General features: G+C 36.4%; 2 protein-coding genes across 6 annotated transcripts in view; both read left to right on the top strand.

The window, feature by feature from the left end:
* Window positions 1-5,247: 5,247 nt before the first annotated feature.
* LOC135672176 (pectinesterase inhibitor 12-like) lies at window positions 5,248-5,802 on the top strand. The gene has a single exon (XM_065180633.1). It carries the CDS (start codon window positions 5,248-5,250, stop codon window positions 5,800-5,802), a length of 555 nt encoding a protein of 184 aa, XP_065036705.1.
* Window positions 5,803-6,952: 1,150 nt separating this feature from the next.
* Window positions 6,953-21,766, top strand: part of LOC135658591 (callose synthase 7-like) — a 60,085-nt gene continuing 45,271 nt past the window's right edge. For 3 of the 5 annotated variants that reach the window (XM_065176134.1, XM_065176132.1, XM_065176131.1), the window contains exons 1-9: window positions 7,038-7,495; window positions 8,473-8,573; window positions 17,416-17,528; window positions 17,630-17,717; window positions 17,814-17,924; window positions 18,064-18,231; window positions 18,326-18,415; window positions 18,504-18,625; window positions 18,705-18,828. In XM_065176134.1, coding sequence (XP_065032206.1) covers window positions 7,264-7,495; window positions 8,473-8,573; window positions 17,416-17,528; window positions 17,630-17,717; window positions 17,814-17,924; window positions 18,064-18,231; window positions 18,326-18,415; window positions 18,504-18,625; window positions 18,705-18,828 — 1,149 coding nt within the window. In that variant the 5' untranslated portion in view covers window positions 7,038-7,263. Of the gene's footprint in view, window positions 7,496-8,472; window positions 8,574-17,415; window positions 17,529-17,629; window positions 17,718-17,813; window positions 17,925-18,063; window positions 18,232-18,325; window positions 18,416-18,503; window positions 18,626-18,704; window positions 18,829-21,766 lie in introns of those variants that run through there. The other 2 variants (XM_065176130.1, XM_065176135.1) reach the window with 2 other exon arrangements.

Below are 21,766 nucleotides of genomic sequence, written 5' to 3'. Positions count from 1 at the left end.
GGAGAGACATCCACGTAAAGAGCAACCGGCGAGATAATATATTGATCATAGAAGTGAAGGTGGAGGATGTTTTTATTTGGATTAAATGATTTAAAATGATCTGTGAAGCTGTGAGGTTTAAGATTCATGTCTCGGTTATAGACCACCTTCTCCTCGTCTTTTTATTCATTTGGTTTGCTTACTGCTACTCCACGTTCGCATGCGCTGCATGCATGTCTTCCACGAAATGACTATAAGTTTTGGCTTTTTAAAACTAATTAATAACCGATGGATCCAAATCAGTGGAAGAGATCACTTCGACCCAATCCATAGTCTCGGAGTCTTCAAGCCAAACCAAAGTAATACAAAATTAGGTTACAGATGGTTCAATTTTGAAGACTGTGAAGGGTGTTATAGAAGATGTTGTTGACATTTAAATCAACTCGGCGTGGTTTTAATCGTTTAGAGTTGCCGAAGGTATATTTGAGGTGGGAACATCAAGCTATTATATTCGAGGGCCCACTTACATCAAGATATGAGATAAATGAGTGCCGTCATCCATGATAATAAAAAAAAAGCTTATTTACAATGTAAAAAATTAAACTTTGAAAAAATAACATATTTTATGAAACATTATTCGAGGAGATAGTATTTAACTATTTCTAATGTCACTTTAGTCTCTTATTCATGTAGGCCTATAATCGTCTGTCTTGGATCGATGTTTATGTGAGTAGGGGATAGTTTGTCTTCTTTTTTCAACTTGAATATTACATGAAGGACATGCATGAGATGATGATTGGTCGGTGGTTTTTATATAAAATAATTTAGTTTATAAGTTCTAATTAATCGATTTGAACCAAATTGAAATAGATTTTAATAAAAAAAGTATTATCAATCTGATTAAGTGCATTATCTTTTGCGCTCAAACATGTTATTCAAATTGGTTTAAACGTCTAATTTGATCCTATTTTCATTAAAAAAAATTATAAATGACATAGATCTAATTTGATAAATATTATATTTTTGATCCACTTAAATCAAGATTCTAACTTGATTTAATTTTGATTATTTAACATATATATTAAATTATTTAAAATTATAAGTCGATTAATTGATTAATCAAATCAGATTAATCAAATTTGAATTAATTCAAAACGTCTAAATTAATCCTAAGACTTATCCTATTTTAACCGAATCAAATCGAAAATTGATCCGGTTCGCTTTTTCGAATATCCTACGGTAGCCCTGGGCGGCAAGCGGAGCATCGACTCGATCCTTGCCGTCCGAAACACGAAACCCAGTCCGCTTGACCACTTAATTAGGTCCTTGCCTGACTCCCGCTCACAATCGCTTCCACCTTCGTTTCTACTTTTCTCTCCGTCTCTTCCTTTCCTGTACCACATTCCGGAAAAGAACAGTATAGCTGGTGGAGCGCAGAAAGGAAAAGCTAAAGACACTATTCTGCCACAAAAAAAACCCTAAAAGATTTGCTTGGAACAAGAAGAAGACAAGCGAGGAAGGAAAAGAAGGGAGGCAGGGCTTGATGGCGAGCGGCAGCAACCACGAAGGAGGGGAGGGCGCCGGTGGGCCGAAGGTACGGAAAGCACCCTCTAGGAAGATGATGCGGATGCCGACGATGCCGGACGTACAGCAGGAGGAGGATGCTCCTGCCCCGCCCGACTGTGAGCTCGTGCCCTCCGTCAAATCCATCGCACCCATCCTCGGCGTCGCCTACGAGATCGAGAGACTCAGTCGCCTATCTATAAGACCTAACCCTAGGCCACCGACCAATACAATAATATCTAATATAATTTAAAATATTATATAAATTATATAAATTATAATATTTTATTATAATTCATACCTTATAATTCGTTAAGATTAATGTTGATCAAAATCAAATTTTGACTTTTTGTGGAAATCGATCAAAACTTAATTGATCAAACCTAAATATAGTCAAAACACAATAATGATAAAGTCCGATCAAAATATTTGATTAAAACAAATCAAATTAATAAATTTTATCATTGAAGACACAAGTTAGAAAATTTTAATTTTTCAAGGGTAAAACTATAATTTTGTTAGGATATGTAAAAAATATATATAATTTGTGAAGATCAAAATTGTCAAAAGGACATAAGCTAATTTTTTTCTAATTATGTAGGGTAAAAATATTCTTTTATTTAAAAAACACCCCTAATTCTACTCCCTTTGCACAATCGTTATCATGCGTGATCATCGCTCGTGGGTCGTCACCCCGCCCGCAAACGGTTGTTATCACGCATGTGCGCCTCAAGGTGACCCCCATAATCGTCGCAACGCAATTGTTTGCACACACATTACCCGATGACCTCATTGGTCTTTGGCTTTTAGTGACACCGGGTGTGGCAACATATGTTGCTGCATCGATATTGCTACAACCACTACAGGTAGTGATGATGTTGCTACAATCGCCTCAAGCAACAACAATCGTTGTAACCACATAGGTAATGGCATTACTGTAGTTGTTGCACGTAGCGATGTTATTATAGCCACCACATGTAGTGACAATAGCCAAAGCCATCGCAAGCAACAGTGTTGCATAGCCATCGTAGCCATTAGACGCACTGCATTTGCCACAAGGTTGTCGTAATCTATAAAACTTTCGTTGCATATGCAATTGTTGCCCATGATTGGGCTGGCGACCATCGAAGACCATCGCCCTTAATAATACTATTGCTAATAGTAAATTATCGATAATAGTCCATCGATCAAACACAAAGAATCTTATATCGCTCAGACGATATGTTAAACTAAATATAAAAGTAGATTAGTAATACATATGAATCGTTTAAGCATTGCAAATTAAAATCGAACAACATAGCGAAATATGCTAACAAATAGATCTAAAGTATTTGATTTCATAAATATGGTTTTGACACCAATTATAAGCATAAAAAACTATTTTTACGTTATTGTTATGTAAAAAACTTTAATACAAAAAAATTAAAATCAAATAATAATAAATCAATTTTATGAAGTGTACCTTTCGATGTCATTCAAAAAGTTTTTATGTGATATATAGGTGCACCATTGTCGAATTCAAAAGTTATAACGATGCCAGTATGCAAGGAGAACTAAACTCATATTTTCATCTTTTCTTATCCTTCACATGATTGGTATGAGCGATTGATTAAGAATAAAAGGAAGATGAGAAAAGATATGTAATATCTCATTAACTAGTTCACGTGATTAATGTGATATGAGAAAATGTATGTAATCTCCCAATAATATCACGTATCCCCATCTTTTTTTATTTATTTACATATCATGTATTTAATTATCTGTGAATTCACGTCGAGTCTTTAAAAGGTCATGTCATTTTATAGACGAAAGAAAATGATCTAATATAAATAATTAAGGAAGTTTCATATCAAAATATATTATAAAGAATTATACTATAATTAAATTTTTTATTAATTAATAATCATGATCAAAATAAATCATATTTATAATACATTTTATCTAATTAGATAAATCGTGTAATCTAACCAATTCTCTTTATCACGTCACGGCCTACCGCTGCCTTTCCTCCGATACATTCCTGCGTTATTTTGTACTCACCATCCCCCGCGAGTCTCTCTCTCTCTCCCTCCGTTCTAATAATGGTCTGTATCGATTTTACTGTACCATATCGATACTTGGTTCATCATATGATACCAGTACAGTACCAAACCTGTCGTTCAATGGTGACATGGACTAAGATTTTATCCTTCATTTGCATTCTGCCTTATGACAAAGTATCGTTGGTTTCTTATGACCAGAATAAATCGATCACTGTGACACCAGATACCAAGGTTCTGCGGGCCATGCAGCTTATGACAGGTTTGTTCTGTAAGTACAATTAGTTGCTCGTGTAGATAGATTGACAAATAACACTGTTGTTATGACTTTTTCTATCTGTAGACGACCGCATTAGGCATATCCCTGTGGTTGATGACAAAGGTATGATTGGCATGGTCTCCATTGGTGATGTCGTTCGAGCAGTGGTGAATGAGAATCGGGAGGAGCTGGATCGCCTTAATGCATGTACGTATATATACAAGGGGGTCACTAGAAAAGTAGTTCTAGAAGAGTCAAATACCACTAGATGAAGATGGCAAAAACACCTAAAGTTTGGTTTGATCTGACTATGTGCTGCTCATTAAGCTTGCGTTCTTAGGTCATGCCTTTTTTGTTCTATGTTGGCTAATAAGTGAGTTTCCCGAACTATTCAGGCTTTTCCCGTGTTGATTTTTTTCGATGCAAACATTCTTGGGAATTCTTTGTATTGTCGGACTCTTGGTGTTCGGGTTTGTGAATACATGGTTGAGATTCTAGTGGTTTAGAATTAATTACCTGCACATTAGGCCTTTGTTTGTTTGTGATTCATTGAAATAATTCGCCTGTGCAGATTTATTTATTTTTATAGTCATTATTGTTGTGCAACTTAGCGTTTTTCTTTTGGGTATATACTGATGGGATTTTTTTTATTCATCTCTAAAGATTTATTAGTATTTGCATCTTACACCATCTTCTTATAAGGATGTCGAGCTAAATATGCCATGCTTAATCTGAATTTTCTTTCATGTGATATCGGATATCCACCTCGTAAGAGATTAGAGCATGATTAATTTATCATTTTATTATCGCAAGTTTAGGATCTCATATGATAACCGATTGACTTCTTGGAGCCAATATGGACCCTTTCTTGTACGTACGCTCTTGGAATAGTTGAGGTAGATGATGTGGAGGTATGCTATGAGCCAAGTGCTCTAAATTCAAAAACCTACAAAGTAGATGGGATATAATACTATGAATGTATCCTCCTCTGTTCGTAAGAGTTAGAATGTATACGAGTCGAAGATTAAGATGAGAAAAAAGAAAAGTAGTATTAAAAAAATAAAAAAAACTATTTTATTATGACAGGAGTCCTCCTTCCTGGTATTTAAATAGCAACGAGTGAGTCGTTAGGGAGGATAAACAAAATACTTATGATTTTTTTTTTTAGCTCTGACCAAGTCGGACCCACAGCGACATTTATGGTCAGCCCTACACCCACGTATGTTTGGGAGATAAACCAGGAGAACGGATCCTTCTTCCCTCCTCTCTCCTTCACGTACATTCGGCCACATCCATCTCCGCACACCTATATAAACACTTGCAAATCTATGTCCAACCTCCGCCTCCCTCTTCTCTTCCACTGCTCTTTGGCTCTCCTCAGTTTCCAAACCCTCCAAGAGAGCCACCATGGGGCGACAGCACCAAACCGCCTCTCTCCCACTCATCCTGCCTGCCGCTCTGCTCCTCCTTCTCGGGGCCACCATAACAGAAGCTCGCGTCCTCCGCCGCGTCAATGACCGCTCCCTCTTCGACGCCACCTCCGAATGCAAAAAAGCATCGTACCCCGATCTCTGCAATTCCCTCGCTCCCTCAGCGTCGGTCGGGTCCCTGACCGCCGCATCCATCGACGTGGCCACGTCCAAAGCCAAGGAGGCAGCAGCCATTTCCGCCAAGCTTATGAAAGCCCCTGGCACCGAGAAGCTGATGAAGTCCACCCTGTGTGTTTGCCGTGATGCCTTCAGCTCCGTAGCTGACAGTCTCCAGTTGTCAGCCAAGAACCTCAAGGATGCAGCGCACACTGACCTCATGGTGAACCTCTCCGCCGCGATGAGCCTCAAGGCCAACTGCGCTGATGCGTTCCAGGATTGGCCGGGTTTGGTGTCACCTGTTGCCGATATCAACGACCACCTTTCGAAACTGGTTAGCAATAGCCTGGACCTGGCTTCTACTTTGAAGAACTGAGGAGAGACATCCACGGAAAGAGCAACTGGCGAGATAATATATTGATCATAGAAGTGAAGGTGGAGGATGTTTTTGTTTGGATTAAATGATTTAAAAATGATCTTTGAAGCTGTGAGGTTTAAGATTCATGTCTCGGTTATAAACCACCCTCTCCTCGTCTTTTTATTCATTTGGTTTGCTTACTGTCACTCCACGTTCGCATGCGCTGCATGCATATCTTCCACGAAATAACAACGAAACTCAACTTAACCTCTTATTCTCTTCTTTAGTTATAGGAGCATTGTTAGCTTACTTTTTTTCTTATGTGGTGCACCGGACAATCAGTTTCATTACCAACCAGAGGCCAACCACGTAAAGGGGTTGTAAACCCAAAATTTCGAGTTTTAAGGCTTTCACGTCATCTTTTCTACTCGGTTAAGGTTAATGCTCTAAATCGGATAGATGAATTTTGATTTTTTTTTTTAATAAACAATTGTTGGATCTAAATCAATTCACTTTCACCTAATTCATAACGTAGGAGTGTTCAATTCGAATCAAAATAATGCAAAATCAGTTTATCAGTGATTCAATTTTCAAGATCATGAATGGTTTAGTTCAGAAGGTCTCCTCTTTGTTTCGAATAATTGATTCTGATTAATCAATTCGAACCGAATCAAAATAGATTTTAACAAAAATATTATCAATCCGATCGAGTGTGTTATCTTACTACCTCAAACAGATTAATCAAATCGGTCTAAACATTTAATTTGATCCATTTTCGATATCAAAATTTTATAAATGACGTTGGTTAAATTTGATAAATATTATCTTATTGATACAATTCAACCAACATTTGGTTCGATTTAATTATAATTTATTTTAATATATATTAAAATATTTTTTAAAACATATAAATTTAAAAATAGTATTCAAATCAGATTAATTAATTTTAAATTAATTCGATAAGTCTAAATTCATCCTAACAACTATCTTATTTTAATCGAATCAGTTCGAAATTTGATCCGGGTAGCTCATTCGAACATCCTACGGTAGCCCTGGCGGCAACCAGAGAATCGACTCGATCCTTGCCGTGCGACGCACGAAACCCATTCCATTTACCAATTAATTACGTCTTAGCCTGCCTCCCGCCCACCATCGCTTCGACCGTCGTCTTTTTCTTTTCCTGCCCTCTCTTCTTTTCCTGTAGCTCATTCCTTCCTTCGATCCCCCCAACGCCAAATCGAAAGCCGAAAAAGAACAGAACAGCTGGTGGAGCGCAAAAAGGAAAAGCTAAAGACAGTATTCTACCACAAAAAAGCCCTAAAAGATGGCTGCAGTGCTGCCGTCTCTCCTCCTCTTCCTTCATCCAGACACGACGGAGGAGGCCATACAAAAAGCGATGGTGCGTGACCCCTCCGTGACTTCTTTGCCTGGAACGAGAAGAAGAGAAGCGAGAAAGGAAAAGAATTGAGGTAGGGCGAGATGGCGAGCAGCAGCAGGCACGGAGGAGGGGAGGGCGCCGGTGGGCCTAAGGTGGTGAAAGCACCCTCTAGGAAGATTACGCGGATGCCGACGATGCTGGACGTGCAGCAGGAGGAGGATGCGCCTGCCCCGCCCGACAGCGAGCTCGTCCCCCCCTCCCTCAACGCCATCGTACCCATCCTCCGCGTCGCCAACGATATCGAGAGCCTCAACCCTCGTGTCGCCTATCTCTGTAACTAAAGACCTCAACCTACCTCTTCTCATCTTCGCTCTTCTTATTTTGACCTCTGATGCGATGATATACTAAATTGCCATCTTGGGAAAAAATTATCTATATTCTTGCTTACTTTTTGACCTCTGATGCTGGCTGTTTAATCATCTAAAAAAGGAAAGGAAAACGCCACATATCGATGCATGCAGGATGAACACCATCAATATAATTGCTCAAGTTGTCAGACAGAACGTCTAGTTTCCGTCTACGTTCACCATTGCCACCACACCGTCTCATCGTCCTCCATGGGGGTGGAGATGCTGGGAGTGGTAAACACAAAGCAGAAAGAATGACGGGAATTCGGTATTGCTAATTAATCAAGTAATATATATATGTATATGTATATGTATATGTGTATATGTATATATGTAGATATATATACATACATATATATACACATACACTCACACACACGCGCACACACACACACACACACACACACACACACACACACACACACACACACACACACACACACACACACACACACATATATATATATATATATATATATATAACGATGAGAATATGTAACTGAGAATTCTATGTGAGGCTTAGGTGATAATTTTGTTTAGCTTTATCTGGATTGCTTGTATTCCTTAATGACTAGCCTCACTGGAGATTACTGAATAATGATGATAATATGCAACTGAGAATTCTATGTGAGGCTTAGGTGATAATCACACTCACTTTCTTCTGATTTTTAGATTGCTTATTGGAATACATAAATGACATGTGTTGCCTAATGAAACCTATGATACCCCTTTGTTATCATGCAGATTACTCCTTACTTGCCATATGCTTTTTTAGAGTTTATCATATACTTCTCCAAGTTCTACGAATTTCTAACCTTCTGCTTTCTAGTGTTCATAATCATTTTTGGCACTTCTCTTTTACTTAGTCTTTTCATTAAAATATTTTCTTTCTTATAATGTAAGGTCGCTTTCATGCATTTGAGATGGCCCATAATTTGGATCCTAAATCAGATAAGCGTGGTGTTCGTCAATTCAAAACATATCTCTTACATAGGCTGGAAAAGGTACACACGTTGTTGGCCAAGAATTTCTACAAACATTTAGATAGTCTTCTTTGTCTACTGAAATTATGTTCACTTATTTTTGAACCAGCTTAAGTAATTTAATTATGTAATCAATCTAATTAGTGTATGTATTATTCATCACAATTTACATATAGCCAACTTGGAGATTTAACAAATTACAATAGGTGGAAAATGCCATCGTAAGCATCTAGCATTGTTTCATCTTGTACAAGGGGACTCAAAGATAAATTTGATTAAGGATACAAAATGGTGGTTTGAGTGTGTTGATTGATTTAATTGGACAGTGGGCTCATTTATCTATAGAATAACAGAAAATCAATCTAAAGAGATATCAATTGACTGAAAACAGTTCAAAAATTGGAACCAGTGTAAACCTGGCCAAAACTTGTTGGAACAGGCGAGTTCTCTAGGTTTAGCTGGACCTCTCTGATATGCTGACTTGGGTTAAGTTGGGATATGTTCAGTTTGACTTGTAGTTGAAGCTGAAAATGGTTGAGCGCATTTAAGTTCAGTTCCACGGAGATGTAATTGATTTTGGTCATGTTTTTCATATTTTAAAAGTTGATGACAATGATGTTTAATTTGGTTGAACTCAAATCTCAATCTGGGTTGGTGGAACCTGCAAATTATAAGGACTCCTTGCATTAGAGGCAGAGTTGTCAGTGACTCCTTGCATTCTGCACTTCCTCTGGATTTAGGACTGCGACGTGCTTGGAGCTCTTTTGAATCCTGGCGATCTTCTTTGTTACCCAGCGTTGAAACGCCAAGGGTCATCTGAAGAGGGTTGCCTAAGGAGGCTTGCCCAAGAGGGTGAGGCTTTATGTGCTTGCACGTGGTGTAGCAGTGCGAGTTTGGCTTTTGTTGAAGGGAGGAGAGGTTGCTCTCGAAGAGGGAGATGACCCTTCAGTAGTGGGGCCACTGGAGGAGGAGCAGGGGGTGGGGGGGGGGGAGAGGATTATGCAGTTTCTTTAGAGGAGGAGCGGGAGCACTTATCGCTGGCGGGGAAGACGGGGCACTCGCCGCCATTCCTTCAGTGACGATTGATTGATTCAGGATTGGGTCATTCTTCTTTGATAATCTATTTTTAAGCATTAGATGTCAATTTGATCACCAAGTAATGTAGTTTCTTTAAATAACCTATCTATGGCAACCTGAAGACTTGATCAATTGGGTTGGCTAGGCAGCCTTGATTCTCCGGTCATATTGAGGCTACACATAAGATTTCTTGATTAAAGCTTTCCAAGAATGTGCCAATTCAATCTGATCAGTAGGTTATGTCTTTTGTGTCTTACAGGGATTGTTGATCTAATCACAGGTTAGGGATTTGGTGGCCCTAAGTAGTCTTACGTTACAAATCTAATTTAACTCTTTGAAGTTTGAACTCTATGGACAAGATCGTCCGAATCCCTAGGTCTGGCTATTATCAATTTGTCCTATCTTACGTATAGTGCTTAGATGGTTGGGATGATAAGTAGATTAAATATGCTTGAAAATTTATAAACCAAGGATTGAAATTTCGTACCGTACTGGAGTTTTGAGCTTTGTACGGTATGGTATACTACGGGAATGCAAAGTGGTATGCTTAAAAAATATTAAAAATATATATTTTTATATTAAATTATATTAAATATATAAAATATATATAAAATCACAGAAATATAAAATAGTTAACGATGGTGCGCTTAAAACGATATTAAACATATTATATTTAAACGATATTAAATATACAAAAAATATGTAACTTACCAACGCTCGCCCGAACCCTAGCCGAATAGCTGTGACGTCGAGGGATGACAGTGGGTGTCGCAGTGAAGGAGCGGAAGAAGAAGAATCTTCTTCGGTGTCGAGAGATGGCAGCGGGTGCTGTAGCGAAGGAGCGGAAGAAGAAGAATCTTCTTCGGTGTCGAGGGAACGATGGTAGTGGGCGCTGAAGAGCTGCGACGTCGAGGGAGCGATGGCAACGGGCGCTGCAGTGAAGAAGGAGGAGGCAACGCCAGGTACTATTTCTCAAAGCTTCTCCCTCTTTCTCCCTCTTTTTCAAACGCCTCTTCTTCCTTGCCTCACCTTGTCGCAGTCGGGCTGACACCGCCTGGTAGCAGACGGTCCACGTGCTGGTCAGCTGGTGGACCGGTATGCATTGCCCGGTATGGGCGGTATCATTTGGTATTGCAAACCTTGCTATAAACCAAAGTTCTTGAACACGTAAGAGAATATAAATTTTCATGAAAAAGGTTGATGGTCAGTTATGCATATACTTTACTGTGACAATTTTAATGCTAAATGATAAATATGTCTTCTAAGTGCTAAATTTTCAAAACCATCCAACATTGGGTGTATCGTTAAATTTTATGTGCACAAAGTTGATTTTTGTTAAATTGTGAAGGTGATATGTCCTTAAAATTATCTATAGAATTGGCTATAAGGACAAAAGAAGCACAAAATAAAAGTGATCTATTTAATGTATAAAAGAACAATGTTTTTCGAATGCTAAGATGGTTACCTGTTATATATCATTGCGTGAATAATCTGTATTTCGCTGTTCCAGTTTTTGATTCTCTTTTTAAAGAAGTAAAATTATGGTTGTTGAAATAAAAAACAAATTGGAGTGTCCCTTTACGACTAATCAAATATTGTTATCTGCTAAGAAATTTCCAAAGAAAGAACAAAAAGATTATTGGCGCTAGTACGCTGACCTGGGTTAAACCACCATAAGATCCAAACAATTAGGTTGTTGTGGCAGCTCGAGAGCTCGAAGGATTGGCTTTGTTCTTTTTTACAAAGGATAAGTGGTGAAGATGATTTTCAATCTCAATATCTTACAAAATTTATTTGATGAGATTTTGGAATCCTCAACTTTTAGTAAGTGAATATTATATACCACTATTATACGATGTAAAAATTATCAGACAGTCTTGAGCTTTGAACCACTGGTTAATGGATATTATATACTACATCCATAAGTAGTAAGTGGGTTTATTACGATCATATCTTAGCTGTAAAAATCATTGGATGAGATGTACACTAAAATCCTTATTTAGACTACAATGTTGTCTTAAAATTTGTTTTTTAACTCCATCTTGTCAATTGAATAATAATGACAAAAATAATTTTTAAATAAGTGGGTTTGGTACAATGGGACCAACCCCAAAGAATTGTAATTTAAGGTTCTAATTATTGTTATTCGCTTGTCTTTTAGACTTAAATTTTTTTTTGCTGTAGGTGGTTTGATTTAAAAACATGTATAGAACATGAAAAAGAGGCAAAAAGAGCTGTAGGTATGCCAGGTATAAAGCTTATGATGACTTTTATTATAAGTTAGGGACTAAGTATGAGAAAATAATATATATCAAATTGCTAAAGATAGGAAAATAAAGAATAAAAATTTAGGTAATATTTGATGCAAGGTTTGTTGTACCGTACCGTACCGGCGTTTCGACCCGGGCTCGGTACGGTATGATACGGTGTACCGAGCGGTACACCTGATTTCACCGATTTAACCCTATGAAAATACCTAAAAGTTAAAAAAAAAAGTTAGGTTAGGGTTTTCAAGTTACAAATAAATATAGTAATAGTATAAGTTTAGCAAAATCAATAAAATTAGGTAAGAATAGTATCACATATCTTTTTCGGGCTTTGAGGTAGTCTTGTTCGAGGTTCGTATTTCAGCCCGTTATAGATTGAAATATCTACAGAAAAATCAGTTGAATTGTTAGACTATTTTGTTACAATATAAACTCTAAATTCAAATGAATTAAATAATCATATATCTAGATATACCTGATTGTTGATTCTACCACCAAAACGAACGACGGGCCTGCACGGGTGGTGGATCGGGGTCCTCGATCCGATACATATCAATATGATACGTTTGTTGGACCCAATCATGAAATTGATCCCATGACATAGTGTATTGATACACCGTATGCCATTGATGCATCAATATGGTGCTGATCGTAGATTGATCGTCATGAATCATATTTGTCCGAGGCAGCTCTTGAGGCATATATTGGTGTTGTTCTGTATCATGCTGTTGCTCAGAGAAGGATGACCAACTATCACCATATTATTGTTGCCTGTATGATTCTCCATAATACGATGGTTGTGAATATGATGAGCCTCTTTCTGTGTCTATATCATGTATGCTCTGTCGCATTTGTTCATATTCATCCACTGCTTTCCCCTTCCCCTTCCCCTTCCGTGCATAAACTTGATCAGTACCTTGTCGAGTTCCATGATCCGAATCTTGAGTGGCATGTGTAAAATATTGCTCCTCAGTCCATTCACCACCCTCAAGTTGTGTAGACGAGACCAACGACTGCCCGACATCACCGCCATCATCCGTCGAGGCACTGCTGTCCGTGTTGCTGTCATGTCTCTGGACTGAGCGAGAAAGAGAATGTGATTGTGAAGGTGTCTCGTCGCCCGACTCGATTCTTTCCAACGATACAACTGATGCTACTGCCTTCCCCTTTGCCTTTGCACGTTGGGCGGACGAGTGTGACCGTTGGGTGTCGGTAGTTCCTCGAGCAGTTTGATTCCTACCATGTTGTAATCGAGGGGGATTTTCCACCTATTGGGGTTATGCTTCTTCTTCTTCTATTGCCTCGGTGATAAAACGTGAAGGACGCTGAAGATCTCCCGCCTCATCAAGTGGAGGATCCTCTTGGTTCTCTACTGCTTCAACCCAATCTAACATTGGCTTTGAATCTTCGTTGTAGAATTGGAGATCAATGAGATCAATATCTGATTCCTCTGGCTCCTTATCCAACTCAGCACATCGTAATTTTAGCCGCATGTTATAATGGACATATACTAGTTTCTCTAACCGTCTGTAGGAGAGTCTGTTGCGGACCTTCGTATGAATCAATGCAAACGTTGACCAATTACGTTCGCAACCACTAGATGTTGTTGTCTGTGAAAGTACACGAACGTCAACCTTCCTTAAATGTGGTGCATCGCCTCCAAATTGTAGCCACCACTCGACTGCAAAAAGATATAAATAAGATTTTATTAGCATAAGAAATAATTAACATTAAATATAATTGATAATTAATATGCATAACTTTTCCTCACTAGGATCCATAGTCTAACGACACGATACAGTTACAACGTCGGAGAATGAACCAACTGTTTCTCGAAATAATCGACCCTCCATAAGAGCATCGACTGCCTCAGTAGTATTTGACAAGAGCCGATATATAACATTTCGTAGTGTCGTTAGGAAATTATTTTGCGTTCCGAGAGCATATCGATATTGAATTGTCGGGTTTAGATAATACGCTGCAAAACATAATTTTGTTAGTATGATTTTTTGTTATCTAAGTAATAATAAATTAAATTATTCTGAATATGAATTTACTTGCATTATGGATATCTTGATCTATATGAACTTCGGTCCGACGATCAATGATTCGTATGTATTGGTCGGCCTGAAAATCATCTTTGAATGCTTTCCTGATCTCCTCTCTTGCTGAAATCAACATATATTTAAGATACGACATCTGTGGACGCTTGTCCATATCGACCTTATGGAGGACAATATAAAGTGGTTCCACACCTTTTATGATTTATGCTATAGTCTTCCAAAATCTAGAGGAAAGAATGACCTTTTCTATCTTCTTTCCATCACTCAATTTCGAATATCTGGATTTAGACCACTCTTGTGAGCTAACCATTGCCTTCAAGCCATGCATTTTTTGCTATAATGACTTTAATGCAATAAAATTGGTAGCAAACCGAGTAATTCCAGGTCGAAGTATCTCACCGTTTACATACTTTTGCATTAATGCGTGGACCCAATGATGATTATATATAAACTTTGTAATTGATTGTGCTCGAGCTACACATTTCTTGACCGCATCCAACTCACCAATATCCTTCAGAATTAGATCTATGCAATGAGTTGCACATGGAGTCCAAAACAAAGTTTTTCTTTTTTTCATCAATTGCAAGCCGACCTTTTTGAAATTCGCTCCATTGTCGATTATTATTTGGACAACATACTGTGGTCCAATCTCCTCTACCATAATGTCCATCAAGCTCTCAATATAGTTTGCATCTTGGATCTTTTCAGAAGCATTAACAGATTTATGAAACACCACTCTTCTATTGCAATAAACAAGAAAGTTGATGATACTCATTCTTGTTGGTCCTGTCCAACTGTCACACATCAATGTCACCCCATATTCGTCCCATTGCCTCTTGAAGGATTTGATCCAATCCTTTAGTTCTGCCACCTCCTCTTCTAAGTATACGCCGTAAATCTTCTTCGGTGTTGGAGGTTAGATCCCCGTGCCAGACTTTTGAATAGAAGAGATCATGCTCTGATAATATGGACCTTGGGCAGTGTTGGCTGGAATCCTATGAAAGTTGAACCATTTTGAGATTGCCTTCCCAATATCCCGTTTTTTTTTCTTTTGTGTATGCATCGTCAATTCGTGTCTGTTTCGCTGTTTGTGGGGGATAGGCTTGCGGATCAATATCTGGTGCGGACCTCCTGCCAGGACCTCTCATAAAACCACGGAGTCCACCATACCTCATGCTACTAGTTTGGCCTAACCGAGAAGGAGCAGTTAATTGCCTTATGCTGGTTGACCTTTGGATTCCACTACCACTGCCATGCTCTAATTGTGAGTCAGGTCGTCGATGCCTCATTGCTTCATCGACCGTATATTGATGCTTCAATGATGCACGAATCCCAGCTGTGAGATCCGGGTCGACTTCATCGCCGCAACCCTCATACTGATCATAAACTGGTTCCCGTGTAGCCCTATGATATTCTTCCTCAACTCTTGCCTTCTTTTTTAATGTATCTTCCTTTGCTTGTTTAAGCTTGCTTTGAAATAATTTACGGATCTCCGTTGGAACATTCTTGCATTTTGCAACATCCGGATACCCACCAGCCAAATGCATTTTCACTCGAGTTATTGCCAATGATGACGGTTTCCATCTAGCTTTCGGGCATGAACCCATGCATCATCATGTGGCTGTTCCTTTGGTGCCATGATCCTACCAAATTTAAATCAAATAAACTATAAAGTATAAGCATATTAAATTGATCAAATATCGATCATAAATCACTAATCGCAACATTAAGTAATTTTATTAAAACATAACTAATCATATTTTATTATTATAAATATGTTATATGCATAAAAAAAGGTACTAAAATCATTAGCTACACTAATTACGCGATTAACATAGTTAATTTTTCACTAATTACTTCTTTTTTAACACTATAAACATGGCAAACACCCTAATAGGTATTAAAGATATTGGATTGACATAAAATCGAACAAATTTTGATTAAATCATTATTAAAATGACTAATTATAATATTAAATAACTTTAATAAAACATAATTAAATTTATTTTACCATTATATATATATTAAACACATAAATGAAACATTAAATATGTAATTTTAATCAAATATGATTCAAATTATAATAAAATCATCATTTATTTGCACTAATTATACGATTAATATAGCTAATTTTTCACTAATTACTTCTTTTTCACCACTATAAACATGATAAATACCCTAATAGGTATTAAAGATATTAAATTGATATAAAATCAAATAAATTTTGATTAAATCATCATTAAAATGACTAATCGCAGCATTAAATAACTTTAATAAACCTTAATTAAACTTATTTTATTATCATAAATATTATTCAATATTTACTATGCATGAAACACACTAATCATAATTTTAAATATCTTAATTACTCTCTAATTAAAGAAAACGAATTCATACCTCTTGATTAGAAAGTTCTTCCTCTTAATCTTCCTAAATTAGCCTCAATTGAATTCACAAATCATTGTTTTATAGAGTTTAGGAGAGAAAAAAAAGTTTGAGAGAGAGTTTAAGAGAGTATAATGAAATAGGGGAGAGAAGAATGGTTTAAATAGGAGGAGAAAGGGCTCCAACGGTCAAATTGACCGTTGGAGCACTGTAGCACTGCTACAGTGTGGTAACGGTCGATTTCGACCGTTACCGAGTGGTGCCGGGCGGTAACGGTCGAAATTTCGACTGTTACCACCCGATATTACCCCGTATCGTCTGATACGGGTTTTTTTTTTTGTGCGTACCGCCCGGTAGCGGGCGGTCTGCGTACCGATAGCCTGTCGGACCGGTACGTACCGCCCGTACCGGGCGGTATGATTCGGTATGACAAACCTTGATTTGATGTATTGAGGCTGAAGATAAAAAAGTACATATTAATGATAATGATTATTGATAAAATTAAGAAAAGATGGAAAAATATTTTTATAAATTATTTAATGAATATTTCATAAATATCTAAATCCTATGTATCGATAACAGTGGTAGTTTTATTGATCAGAGATTTGTTATTTGAATTGGAGTAAGTGCGGTTGAGGAAGCCCTAAAGAATATGAAGGAAAGGTAAAATTATGGGATCTTAGTGTTGGGTAGTTAGGAGACAACATATATAAAAAATTTATATTGCTAAATGTGAATGCTGAGATAGTTGTGCAGAATTATTAGGAAAAATAGGAAATAAAAAAATTTTATTCATGAATAATTAGGTATCGAGACCTATAAATGTTATAGTTAAAAGATGTGAAAGTATTAATATTAGTGTTGTGAGAAGAGATAGAGGGTGACATGGAAGATTTTTAAGAAATTATGGATAAAGATTTAAATATTCTTAATTTAGATGAATTATGACTTTTTGCAGAGCCCAATGACGACAAAATATCTAATGTAATTTAATCGATCCCAAACAGTTGGGAGTATATGAGATTGCCTACTATTACTTGTTAAACATATGAGCTTTTTATTGTCCTGCAGGATGAAGAGGAAGTAAAGCCGCAACTTGCCAGAAGTGATCCGAAAGAAATACAAAGGTTCTATCAGTATTACTATAATGATTTCATCAAGGAAGGATCTGCCAAAAGCAAACCGTAAGCCTGCCATGCAAGACTTTTTGAATTCGTTGTAACTAGTACTTTTTTGGGATACTATCCTCAATTTTATGGCTTGTCCTAATTATGGAACTGTTCAGCGAGGAGATGACTAAACATTATCAGATTGTATCTGTATTATATGATGTGCTGAAAACTATAGTACCTCCAGATAAAGTTGATGATGAGGTTTGTTTTGACTATTGAAAATATATGCAGTATGCATGTTTTTCCTTCATTTAGTTTTATTTTCTATCTAATATTAGCTGCACCTGTTACTTGCAGATAAAAAGGTGTGCTAGAGAAGTCGAGAGAAAGAAAAGTCACTTTACACCCTATAACATTCTTCCTCTTCATGTTTCTGGTGGTGCATCTGCAATCATGGAGCTTCCAGAGGTAAGTCACATAGTTTTTCTTCTTGGTTACTCAGTCACTAGGTAATTATGCTCTTTTCACTTTTAGTCTTCATTCTCTTGTGATTGCTTTTCCACTTCATGCTGTGGCACTTTTTGTCTTGAGCCTCTGGTGATTACAGATAAGAGCAGCAGTGAGTGCACTACGTAAAGTGGATAATCTTCCAAGGTCTAGACGACAGCCGTCTACCAGTTCACAGCCTGAAGCTGATGGAATCCTCGTGTTTGACGATGGGGAAAGTTCTGTTCATGATTTACTCGACTGGCTTGGTTTAAATTTTGGTTTTCAAGTAAACACATAGTTGACTTATTTAATGTTGTCATTTGTATTATACATATTCCCATCTTTTGATAAGTTAACAAATGCAACTTGTTTAAATGTAGAAAGGAAATGTGGATAATCAACGTGAGCACTTGGTTTTGCTACTTGCAAACATTGACATGAAGAAAAAGGCTCTGGAAGAATATTCCCTTGTAATTGTCTTTCCATAATGTTCATGTCGAGAAATTCATCATTTATATATTTCTCTGCACATTCATAACTTGGAAATGCTGTTTACAGTTGGATGCCAATACGGTCGAATCTCTGAAAAAGAAAGTCTTCAAAAATTATGAGTCATGGTGTAAATATTTACAATGTGAATCGAACATTAAAACAATTTTGCCTGGTTCGAATGATCAAAGGTACAATTTTGTGAGTAATATCTATACATTAACCAAGCCTTATGATCTGATATCTGCATTTTTATCATCTTTTAAACAGGCGTCTCAGTGATGCTGAGTCACAACAGTTGGAGCTTCTTTACATTGGATTGTATTTTCTTATTTGGGGTGAAGCTTCCAATGTTCGGTTTATGCCTGAATGTCTGTGTTATATCTTCCACCATGTAAGTATTGTTTAAATGCCAATAATAACTGTTGTCTTGTGAAGCATCATATGTTTATTGGTCCATTTAGCTAACAAGTGTAGAAAAACCAACTTTGGTGTATCCTGCTATTGCTGATCGATTTTGTTCTGTCTTTTGACATTTCATGTTTGTATCAATCTTTGAAACCTCAGCTGGAGTTGATAAATCTAATATTCAACTGAAGTTGTTCAGCCATTAAAAGTTTCATGTTTAAGTTATATATATATATATAAGAGAATTTTTTATGGAAAGTTTCATGTTTCATGTTTCATGTTTAAGTTCATGTTTAAGTTCATGTATAAGAGAATTTTTTTTATGGAGAATTTTTTATATATATATAAAAGTTTCATGTTTAAGTTCATGATAAGAGAATTTTTACACCATTATATTGTTAGCAATGTGCATGCACACACACACACAAACATATATATATATATATATATATATATATATATATATATATATATATATATATATATATATATATATATATATATATATATGTTTGTGTGTGTGTGTGCATGCACATTGCTAACAATATAATGGTGTAAAAATTCTCTTATCATGAACTGAAGGCAAGAAAACATAAATTAGTGGCATCCAGTTTGAATAACAAGAACAATATAAGGTTAAGCACATGCTCTCCTTGTAGGTTCATTAAATTGATATACAACATGTAGCTAGAAAACTTAATTAAAGAAAAGTTCCACTATCATGAGATGCATGCTTATATCTGGAGAGACCTTAAAAAAGGGCTTATTTGTTTTGTGCTTATTTAACTTACAAATGGCTAGATTGCAGAAATCTTGACACCTCTTTTGCTATCACCATAGGCCAGGATGATTAGAGGTATCAGAATTATACATGTGTGTTGATTCAACTTTGCCTTTCCACTTTGCCATCACTTGGTAGAGGCTCGTAGGGTAGCACAAGAACCAACTCTGCTCCTTATCATATTCTTGCATCGTGTCCATTTTGACTTTTCTTTGCATGATATCGGGTAACACTACTATGTTTTAAGTACCATAAAATTCCCATGTGTCCTTATTTAACATATTTAATATCAATTTTTAATACATGTAATTTATTTTGGAATTAATGTATTTAATGTCATTTATCTTGGAATAAATACATAATTCATATTTAGTTCATTTTCTCATAGAACTAATTTTTGCTATATGTTTTTTTAAATTCATCTATGTTGATTCATCTTCTCTTGGAATGTGTTTAATGATAAGCAGACTATTTTTATTTAATTCCATTTCCATTGAATTAATTATTTTTCCTTCAAATTTGTTTGTTATTAATTGCAATATTCTTTAATATATTTTGTGTACAATAATCCATGTTTAGCATTGACATGCAACTACTTGTTTGAATATTAAAATTGAATGTAGATTATCAATGTGATATTGAGTAAAGCTATGTTCATACTTGTATAGATTTTTTTTATATATTTTCCAAGTGCAGGGGATGGAGGATAGGTTCATTAGATGGTTGATCACAATCATAAAAGCTTGCTGTGATATATATCGAAATGGTTCATGAGAATGCTAGGAAGCTACTCATAATAGGTTTATGATTGTTCTAGGGTAAGTTTGGGACTAGAGAAAGAGAAACATTTTTAGGTTTATTGGAGAGAGGAAAAGTATGTGTAGAGATTTAGGTGACTTAGATGCTTGAAATGCACACCGAAGAGATCTTGGTAGTGATATAGTGGTATTAAAGAAAAAAATGGAGAAATTACTGTATAATTTATTTGATGAACATCCCATGTATAATCTAATTGGGAGCTAGAAATGTGATATGATATGGAACCGAAGGTTTGTATGACATGTGAGGACAGGCCAGCTAAAATAAGATTCAAAAGACGATGCAAATGCATACGTGTGTGAGGCCTAATATCATCCCTATTAAAGTTTGGGAGATTATTGGATAGGTTGTTTTAAGTAGTTTACTAATTGTTACTACTGATCTATAAGAGTAATGAATGTATTCAAAGTCGATAAAATTATCAGGGAACTGGATCAGTGAGGTGTACCATTATTCCTTGGAAGAAGGTGATGACACAATTTAAAATAGAAGAGGGCTGTTTTGTGAAAATCAATTTTGGATTATTTCAAGAAGACAAGAAAAAAAAAACCAATTACTTTTGGATGCAATTAATGAAAAAAATTGTAAAAGGAATTAAGATTTACACATGATTTTATTGAATTAAAGAGGCATTTTGGAGTGTTGTGGAGATATAATGTTGTGGGATTCAGAAAAAGGATATAAACTAGTTGTTAGTTGTCAGATAGTTGATATTTCTATTCTTTTTGGTAAGCTTTGATAGAAGACAAAATGAGAGAAAATCAAAAGATAGTATAATTATATTAAAGGGATAGGTAGAATGTGACATCAGAAAAAGCTAGCTAGAAACAGTAAAAAAATAGACTTGAGTGTTCTTAATTTAACTAGGGATATAACCTTACATAGAACTCAATGATGAGAAAAGATCGTTGTAGTTGACCCTAAATAGTTGGGATAACTTTTGTACTATATGCTATGTTGATAACATGATTTCTAAATATCATGTTGGGATAAGCCACAGAGGGAAGCTGTGGATAAACTACAAACTACAAACTACAAAGTATACCATATCTTATACTTTGTGGAAATTCTGTTGATGCTTGCTGGTGTTCTTTTCTACCAAACAAGTATCTATTATGAACTTGTTACTTCTACCTTTGCTGGACTACTGTGGCATTTTATGGATCTTATATCAAGGTATTCTCCAATTTGAGGAGACAAACCTCCTATCATGGTATGCTCCATTCAGGAGAATACATACTAAATACTTAACTCAGGAGACAACCCTCCTATCAATGTATTCTCCAATTAGAGGAAAATTAACCTATCAAGAATTAAAGAAAAG

The sequence above is a fragment of the Musa acuminata genome, chromosome BXJ1-4 (assembly GCF_036884655.1).
Source record: "Musa acuminata AAA Group cultivar baxijiao chromosome BXJ1-4, Cavendish_Baxijiao_AAA, whole genome shotgun sequence".
NCBI classification, from domain to species: domain Eukaryota; kingdom Viridiplantae; phylum Streptophyta; class Magnoliopsida; order Zingiberales; family Musaceae; genus Musa; species Musa acuminata.
The sequence above is the reverse complement of the archived record's forward strand: the minus strand, read 5'-3'. Positions and strand labels throughout refer to the sequence as shown.

What these genes read in the sequence shown, in the direction of transcription:
- LOC135672176 (XM_065180633.1), top strand. Translation starts at nt 5,248, where the DNA reads ATGGGGCGACAGCACCAAACCGCCTCTCTCCCACTCATCCTGCCTGCC.